The sequence below is a fragment of the Cephus cinctus genome, unplaced genomic scaffold (genome assembly GCF_000341935.2).
Source record: "Cephus cinctus unplaced genomic scaffold, Ccin1 Ccin1_scaffold0457, whole genome shotgun sequence".
NCBI classification, from domain to species: Eukaryota; Metazoa; Arthropoda; class Insecta; order Hymenoptera; family Cephidae; genus Cephus; species Cephus cinctus.
In genome coordinates this window covers 208,929-217,170 of record NW_014333134.1, presented here as the reverse complement: position 1 = coordinate 217,170, position 8,242 = coordinate 208,929, and the positions used below count along the sequence as shown (strand labels likewise).

Here is an 8,242-nt window from a genome sequence, read left to right as displayed (position 1 = left end):
TCATTACAGGGTACAGTGTTCTACATTATCGGCTGTGATATACAGGTGAGTATTGGGGGGCGAGTGGGACCCTGTTCTACTCGGGCTAGCTCTACACGGTACTGTTAGAAATTATGGCATCCGAAAACGGACACAAATCAGGCACTCAGCAAACCCCCTACACAATCCACGAAATTCGCTGCTCTACGATACAACGAATATTACATCCATAACATCAAAAACACCAAAACTTGCCAAGCGTTTTGCATCCAAACAACTTGAAAACATATATCCGCTATGCATGCAACTTATAGCAAATATAAACTATAGACATAAATATCCAACATACACTACGGTTTCAATATCTCGAAAGAATGGTGAACAACGCGGAAATATAGAAACTTACACTCTGCATAAATACGCATAAAAAAAAGAATACTCATGAACGCCCAAGAAAACTCCCAGTTGAAGCACCGCGGTCGATGGCCCATTCGCAATATGTATATATAAAAGATATAATATAAGTAAAATTCCGTAACTGCATGTATTATCAATAAACACACATTTACTACTACTACTAAAAATCAGAAAAATTACAAATTTATAAGAAGAAATATTATTATATCACCATTTTTATATCGAGTAAGCAACATTGATCAGATGTCACGTAATATTATGCATTTGAATATCTTACAATTAGTGATGTTTTTTATTGGATATAACCTTATTTAGACGTTTGCAACTATTTTTAGATATTTCATAGGTATTCATTTCTATATGGGTTAATTAAAATGAGTTGTATAAAAAATAAGGGATTGAAATATTATTTATTTTAATTTTTGTTTTGAAAATTTCCAAAGCTTGTATCACAAGGTGGTTTGGTACAGTCTTACAAATATGATAGATCAAACTCTTTCACTGTACACTGTACGAATTTTTCTTTTATATTGTTTCTTTAAACAAATGGCATTGTGACTTGTGAAATTTTAATTGTCTCGCGTTTCCGGCTCATCGTCATATGCGGCCATGATTTTCTCCATAATTTCCCAGAGCTTGTTTCTTGTCAAGTCTTTGCAAAATACCTACAATATTTCATGAGATTGATTTATAATATTAATAAATATAATAATGCCTTTTACAAGGTAGTATTCATTGGTACTTGTTTCCTGTACTTACATTGAACCATGGTTGTTGATCACACTCATCCATTAAAGGTACAACTACACCATAAATTTGTAATGATAAATTAATGCAAGCTATTGCTATTAAATTTGATGGGTAATCGAGGATAGCTGGAGAATGATGGAAGTCTTGCAGAAGTGCCATACTGGTCTTTGATACAGGATATTTTGACCATTCCTCCTCTCCGAACCAAGCTTGCAGCGATCTTAGATAATGAAGCATGTACTATGAAAAAGAATTAAATAACATATTACATAACGATAGCTTATGTAACACAAACTTTATACAGATATGCTAAGACAAGTTGCACAACAAGTTTTACCTTGTGGGGATGATCAGGCATTACTTGGAACTTGAGCATACGCATAATCAGTAATTCTGCTTGAACAATTGCATCACGCATGCTCCAGTACTGATCACCTAATTCTAAGGGCTGTGATCCTCTGTGCAAAGTATTGTGGGAAACATTCATCACGTCTCTAATTTTTAAAGGATCGTCTTTCACTTTCCCAGCAAGGTAAAGACATGTTGAACCTATTAGCTGTTAAATGAAATGAAAAAATGTGAATGTTTAATGAAAATATTAATATATTATCCCTGTTGCATTCACATATTTCTAAAACTTACATAGCAGTCATATCCTTGCAGTTCCGCTTCTTTGAAAAACCTATGATATAAAGTTGCTGCTGTAGCGATCGTCAATGGATGAGCATCTAATTTTAGTCCTGCAATAAAGTATTCATAGTAAAAGAGTTCATTGAAAGTATAATCAACTAAAAGAAATTTTCTATTTACCACATTCGAATATAAACCTCGATACAGTGAAATTGTCATTAGCTTTTGTGTAATCAATTGTAATACTTTTTTGCAATGTATTCCTTTTCTCTCGCTGCATAGCTAAGACATCAATAACGTCTTTCATTTTCGAGCTGTACAAAAAGAATACATAATATTCAATAAACATCTTCTTAATACATCATTGTATAGCACAACATAATAAATTCTTCTCTATCAATATCCACTCGGGACTTTACACACGAAATGACATATAGGTTATGTATTACGCTAACCTCGTAAATATACAAGACAAATCTTAACTGTTACCTTAACGCTTCATTAGTTATCGGCTCCGTGGGATTCATTCTGAAACAAATCGATATTCCAAACTTAATGCAATTAAACCAATTAAAACACAATAGTATCCACGCTCATAAATCTGATTTTGTTTATACTCGTACTTTGAAATAAGTATAAAGCAGTATAGAGAAACAAATTCGGCATGAATTAAGAAGTTGGTTACGCAGCGCCCCTAACGATCCATATGCAAACTAATAAGCGTCATCATAACATTACCAACCAGATTGCATACACATTGACGTAAAAACAATAAGTTTAAATGACCTTAGATAACATCAAATTATAAAATTACAAGCAACGTAATAGTAATTTTAAACATAAAAAAATACAGTATGGATGTATAGGGTATCTTACCCGCCATCACTTCTTTCTTGATTAATTCCAAGCATAGATATACTCTCTTGGGCATCCAGACTCTTCAAGAGAGATGGTTCGCGTGACATTACGAAAATGAGCTAGTACCGCACGCCTGACATCGTTAAATAATTACAATACGCATAGATCAATGGTAAGGAAAAATGTAATCACTTTGATCCTTATCGAGTATCAATTGATTATCCCACTGATAACACAGCACCTATGGATAATTGACGTCACATCAAGTCATGTAAATAAGAAAAATAACAGAAAATAAAAAGATTCGTCTGGACTTTGAACCCCTCTACTGTCTATTAAAACTCTGCTCACCAAAGCTGCTGTTTAGTGACACGTTCGTTGCGAATTAAACATCATGTCTGTTGCGACCAAAGGTACGTGTGCTTTTTTTTTACACTAATTTGAACGTTGGACTTAGGAGAAGTTTTTCCACCCTCCCATTTTTAGTTAGACTGATTTAGTTGAGATTACTATTTGATTTTGTGGTTAAACGATCGTTTAGGATTTTTGTTACTTGCTTTTAATGCCGATATTGTTATAGATATTATGAACACTGTGGTCTAACTGTTTATCAGATATGTTAATAATCCTGATTTAAGTATTTCTAGTTAAACAATTGAATATAATGGTTGGAAGATGCTTGATTGAAATAAATGATAAACGTTTATTTAAGGTGGTACTTCAATTTTTGGAATAGCATTTTCGGATGGTTTCAAGATTTTTGGTCTTCGCGTTTTGAACGTTAAACTTCGAATATATTTTATCTTAAAATGAATTATTGCGAGGTATAATTATGTTTCGAGATTTATTGACTTATTGTTAAGTAATTGTGATATATATTGCTAAGTCACTGTGTCACAGGTCTATGACTTAAACTCAAGCGACCTTTGCTCAGACTTACATAAAAAGCATGGGACCCTAATTTTCAGCCATGTTTGTACTTAATAACAACACTGACGTGCTAGATCATTTTTATATATGTACATTGATCATGTCTGCTGGACGGTAATCACGAGTATAGGAATAAATATTTTTGGAGCACTAGAATGTTACTTTTTTTTAACACTATTGTATTGCTAGACGTGTGAAAAATAAAGTTTAGAAGTATTGTTGTCTTGTAACAGTATAGTGGGGGAATCAAATAAATATACAAGTATTTGCTTACAGGAATTTTCATCGTAGCTGCAAAGCGGACCCCATTTGGAAAAATGGGTGGTCTGTTTGTCAATCAAAGTGCAACGGATCTTTCAGTAGTAGCAGCAAATTCTGCTATTCAAAGTATAGGATTAAATCCTGAAAAAATAGACAGTGTTGTATTTGGGCATATAATGAATGTATGTAATCTGAGATATTTTGAAAGAGAATTTATTTATTGAAATCGACCATGTAAGAGTCATTGCACTATTCTATTTATAGGCTTCATCCAGTGATGGAGCACTGTTACCTCGTCATGTTCTTCTGAAAACAGGCATACCTGTAGATAAACAAGCCTATGCTGTTAATCGCTTGTGTGGATCGGGCTTTCAGTCAATTGTTAACGGAGCACAGGTAGCCATTTTAATTTTCAGTTATATTATCAGTATATAACTAAGTGTATCTTGCAAGTATTCTTACAAGTAATGTAATACAAATTTTTGGATTTTTAGAGCATATCTATCGGAGAATCTAATATTGTTCTTACTGGCGGGGCTGAGAATATGAGCCAGGCACCGTTCATTGTTCGAAATGTTCGATTTGGGACAATATTAGGACAGAAATATGATTTTGAAGATTCTTTGTGGGTGGGATTAAGCGACTCTTACTGCAAATTGTCTATGGGTGCAACAGCTGAAAAGTTGGGTGCAAAATATGGATTGAAAAGAGAAGAAGTTGACCAGTTTGCTTTGAGAAGTCAACAACTTTGGAAAGCAGGTGCTCCAAAACTATATATTAATTCTACAGTTTGGACGAATAATTCTTAATAAACAGACCAAGTAATGAACATATGATGCCTTAGCTCATGATGCTGGTCGCTTCAAGGCTGAATTGGCGCCTGTAACTATTCCAAAAGGGAAAAAAGAAATTGTTGTTGACACTGACGAACATCCACGTCCACAAACGAAGATCGAGGATCTTACAAAGCTCAAGTCCATTTTCCAAAAAGATGGACTAGTGACGGCTGGTACCTCGTCTGTGAGTTTTATTTAATCTATTTGTTTCATTAATGATATAACCGCTATCTATATAGGCCAGTGAATTACTTTAGGTTTACAATCTAATCTTCTTCTCTCTATCATATATGTTCATTCCTCTTAGAAGAATAAAATACAGCTAATCTAGTTTCTGTTCAAGTAATGAAATTTATTAAAGCTGTTGTTACGTAATGATTATTTAGGGTATCTGTGACGGAGCATCAGCTGTTATTCTTGCCAGCGAGGAAGCTGTCAAAGCTGAAGGTTTGACACCTTTGGCACGTTTAGTTGGATACAGTATTGTTGGAGTCGATCCCAGTATCATGGGCATTGGTCCAGCGCCAGCCATCAAGAATTTGCTCAAAGTGACTGGAAAGACGTTAAACGATGTCGAACTTGTTGAAGTAAGTAACATTTTTATCAACGATTCTAAATCTGTTGAAATCGTCGTTCATAAATGTCTCCTTTCTAATACGTCCATTTAACAGATCAATGAAGCATTTGGAGCACAAACTGTAGCTTGCATAAAAGATCTTGATTTGGATATTAACAAAGTGAACGTCGATGGTGGAGCCATTGCTCTTGGACATCCACTGGGAGCCTCCGGAAGCAGAATTACTGCACACTTAGTATATGAACTCAAGTAAGCATCACTTTATAATCAAATGATTACTGATGTTTATTCCATTCAAAGCTTATTTTTATGTAATTTTTACAGGAGAAGGAAGGCCAAACTGGGAATTGGATCTGCTTGTATTGGAGGTGGACAAGGAATTGCCTTACTCATTGAAGCGCTATAGAAATTAGATGAATTGAAGTAAAAAAATATTGTTGTTTAGAAGTCTGTTATGAGATCGTATGGTATTTATGCATAAAGTGAAAATAAGTCGCGAATTAAGACATACTATTAATTACAATGAACCATGTCCATTAAAATTATTTTTATACATGTACTTCCTACTGAAATAATGGTATATTCTACATATAATATTTTATTGTATATTTTTATATGCTGTGCCTTTTCTATGTATGAGTACAGTATTTAAGAATTAAGTCACATGTCTGAAATGTTGTTGAGAATAAACAATATGCTTTCTGTTAACGGAGAATATTATACTTTGTGTGATCCTCAGAGCTTGGTGTTCTGAATAATAATTTCTTAACATTACAGTGAATGCTCTTTGGTCAGCTGTGAAATACATAATCTTCAATAAAATACCAAATATTTGTATGGTCTTTTAATGATCTGTAGAGGTTTTTAAAACGGTAAAAAGTGAATAGGACACTCGTAAAATCTGGAAAAAAATGTTTGACTACCAGATCAAGAAATCTAATTATTTTATTATTAAGATAAAAGTCTTAGTACTGAATCCCATACCAGTTTCCGGCAACCCATGGAAAACTATATTTCCATCACTCTCGCACACGTTGTGGTTCCCAGTACTGGTATAGAGGTTCAGTATTGGAATTTTTTACTTCAAATACTTACTGCAACAAACGTTTCTAAAGATAACTTTAGTAATTTTCCAGCAGTCAGGATGACTGGTCGACTTGCTCTTAGCATTACCATTTGTAAAGCTTTTTTATAACGTCGATTATGTTCCCACCAATTCGACGTGAAAGACATCCGCAGGACACTTTCGCTCTAAAAATATTTGTAAGACTCAACGTTCTGCCATGTGTGTTTGACTAAATCTTGCATATTGCAATTTGCTTATGCGAAATTTACAATACAGACATTCGCGAATATATACCTACCCGCATTGCTACATATTCTATGCGATTGTAATGGAAAATTCATATTACTTTTATTATTTTAGATAAATCGACTTACTTGAAGCCACAATTCATTTCCATGCCAGCAATAGATAAAAATTTGATATACCATACAACAAGTGTATGCGACTGTTCCAAGTATTTCCGATGGAACAAATACAGTTGTCTGTGAATCAAAAATTTACATTGAAATCAGGAATAATTCAGTACTGCAAATTATCAATACAAAATGCATATTACCTGAGACATGTTAAAAGTCGTTAAGCAAATGATAACACAGTTTGCAAGAAATTGCAAGAAAATCGCTGTACCGAAAAGCGATTGAATTTCTTTCGAAAACCTGCAATTAATTAATAAAATATCAAACATAATTAAAAGAAAGAAAAAATTACACAATATTTTACAAACAACTAAAAATTACACTCACTCAATAATCTTATTGTTATGCGCGATGCACTTTCTCATCTCTTGCCAGACTTTATTCTCGTTATCTTCAACGTTCGTGACGTTAATTTCATTATGGGAAATTTTACAAAATTCATGATTAACGTTACTCCCAATCGTAATGATATTGGTCTTCAACAATTCAAATTGACAACAAGCAACTGTTATCAGACCCGTGATCAAAGTATCCATCGCCACGTTGTGGAAACATCCGCTTATGACTCCAACAGTTTGTTGAAGAGTAATCAATTCGAATGCTGGCGTATTTGTTACGTTGAAAGGATACCAGAGTGGAATTGGTAAACGTTTCATATGTTTTATAATTAGATCTGATATTGAAGTAAAAACCCAACAGAGAACAGCTACGGTTCCAAAGCTTTGATATGCGACATGATGAAAAATGCCTTTCCAGGTATATTCATATGCGATAAATTTAAATCTCTCGTTATTTCTGGTAAATAACTCGTCCTGTAGACTATCCAGAAGAATCTGAATTGACTTCTGATGTCGAAGCATGACGACAACCTTTGGAAATAATTTTCTATGAATCCAATAAGACTGATAGATAAGTAAACCAATATTTTTCACACAAACGCACACCCTCGATCTTTGATCAAAGCGTTTGTAATAATTAATTAACGAACCTTAAAGGCGTGGGCAATATTCGTCATCAGGAGGGCACCGCAGCTTACCATTTTTTCAATATCACCCCAAATCATAATTATCGTACCAAACTGAGCAAAAAGAAAGCTGCCTAATATTATGTTCAAGACAAGGAAGCTATAGACGAAGTATAAATTTCGGTAGCGACCCTGTGGCGGCCATGTTCCCATGTAGCGAATTATGCTGAGACTTACTTGCAAGTGAACATTCGTTTTTATGGGTTTCACAGATTTTTTTCTCGACTCATAGAAACCCATATTTTGTATTTCCATTATTCAGAAAATTATTCGATGTGATAAATATTTTAAAGACTTGTTGATCAGAAAAAAAAAGATCTGTCACCTTTTATTTATTTGACTAATTTATAATTCAGAGCTTGATTTTCGAATATTTTATCATTTCCAGCGATTCTAACAGCTAAGCTATAATGAAATTGTATCTAATATCGCCAGGTAGTGAGCGTACCACTCTTTCCGCAAATTACAGATCGATTGTTGCATTTATTAGAGAATGTC

General features: G+C 33.9%; 3 protein-coding genes across 6 annotated transcripts; 1 reads left to right on the top strand and 2 right to left on the bottom strand.

Annotated features, from left to right (window-relative positions):
* Positions 1-787: 787 nt before the first annotated feature.
* On the bottom strand, positions 788-2,793 carry LOC107267891 (cyclin-Q). 2 transcript variants are annotated; one of them, XM_015740080.2, is made up of 7 exons: positions 2,653-2,793; positions 2,266-2,304; positions 1,957-2,090; positions 1,789-1,886; positions 1,484-1,702; positions 1,156-1,386; positions 788-1,061 (listed from the first exon to the last, which is right to left on the bottom strand). In XM_015740080.2, exons 1-7 carry the CDS (start codon positions 2,739-2,741, stop codon positions 966-968), a joined length of 906 nt encoding a protein of 301 aa, XP_015595566.1. In that variant the 5' UTR covers positions 2,742-2,793; the 3' UTR covers positions 788-965. The 2 variants fall into 2 exon arrangements, with proteins under 2 accessions (XP_015595566.1, XP_024940843.1); XM_025085075.1 differs by lacking the exon at positions 2,653-2,793 and adding an exon at positions 2,400-2,469.
* Positions 2,794-2,868: 75 nt separating this feature from the next.
* Positions 2,869-5,946, top strand: LOC107267890 (3-ketoacyl-CoA thiolase, mitochondrial). Its single transcript, XM_015740079.2, has 8 exons — positions 2,869-3,047; positions 3,841-4,007; positions 4,090-4,221; positions 4,320-4,584; positions 4,670-4,845; positions 5,048-5,248; positions 5,333-5,487; positions 5,563-5,946. The coding sequence occupies exons 1-8, from the start codon at positions 3,029-3,031 to the stop codon at positions 5,642-5,644; spliced, it is 1,197 nt and encodes a 398-aa protein (XP_015595565.1). The 5' UTR covers positions 2,869-3,028; the 3' UTR covers positions 5,645-5,946.
* On the bottom strand, positions 5,756-8,165 carry LOC107267889 (odorant receptor Or1). 3 transcript variants are annotated; one of them, XM_015740078.1, is made up of 7 exons: positions 7,922-8,165; positions 7,709-7,798; positions 7,048-7,589; positions 6,861-6,960; positions 6,679-6,786; positions 6,334-6,489; positions 5,756-6,157 (listed from the first exon to the last, which is right to left on the bottom strand). In XM_015740078.1, the coding sequence occupies exons 1-7, from the start codon at positions 7,997-7,999 to the stop codon at positions 6,083-6,085; spliced, it is 1,149 nt and encodes a 382-aa protein (XP_015595564.1). In that variant the 5' UTR covers positions 8,000-8,165; the 3' UTR covers positions 5,756-6,082. The 3 variants fall into 3 exon arrangements, with proteins under 3 accessions (XP_015595564.1, XP_015595561.1, XP_015595563.1); XM_015740075.1 differs by having other exon boundaries at positions 7,709-8,165; XM_015740077.1 differs by having other exon boundaries at positions 5,756-6,139; positions 7,709-8,165.
* Between the last annotated feature and the right edge of the window lie 77 nt (positions 8,166-8,242).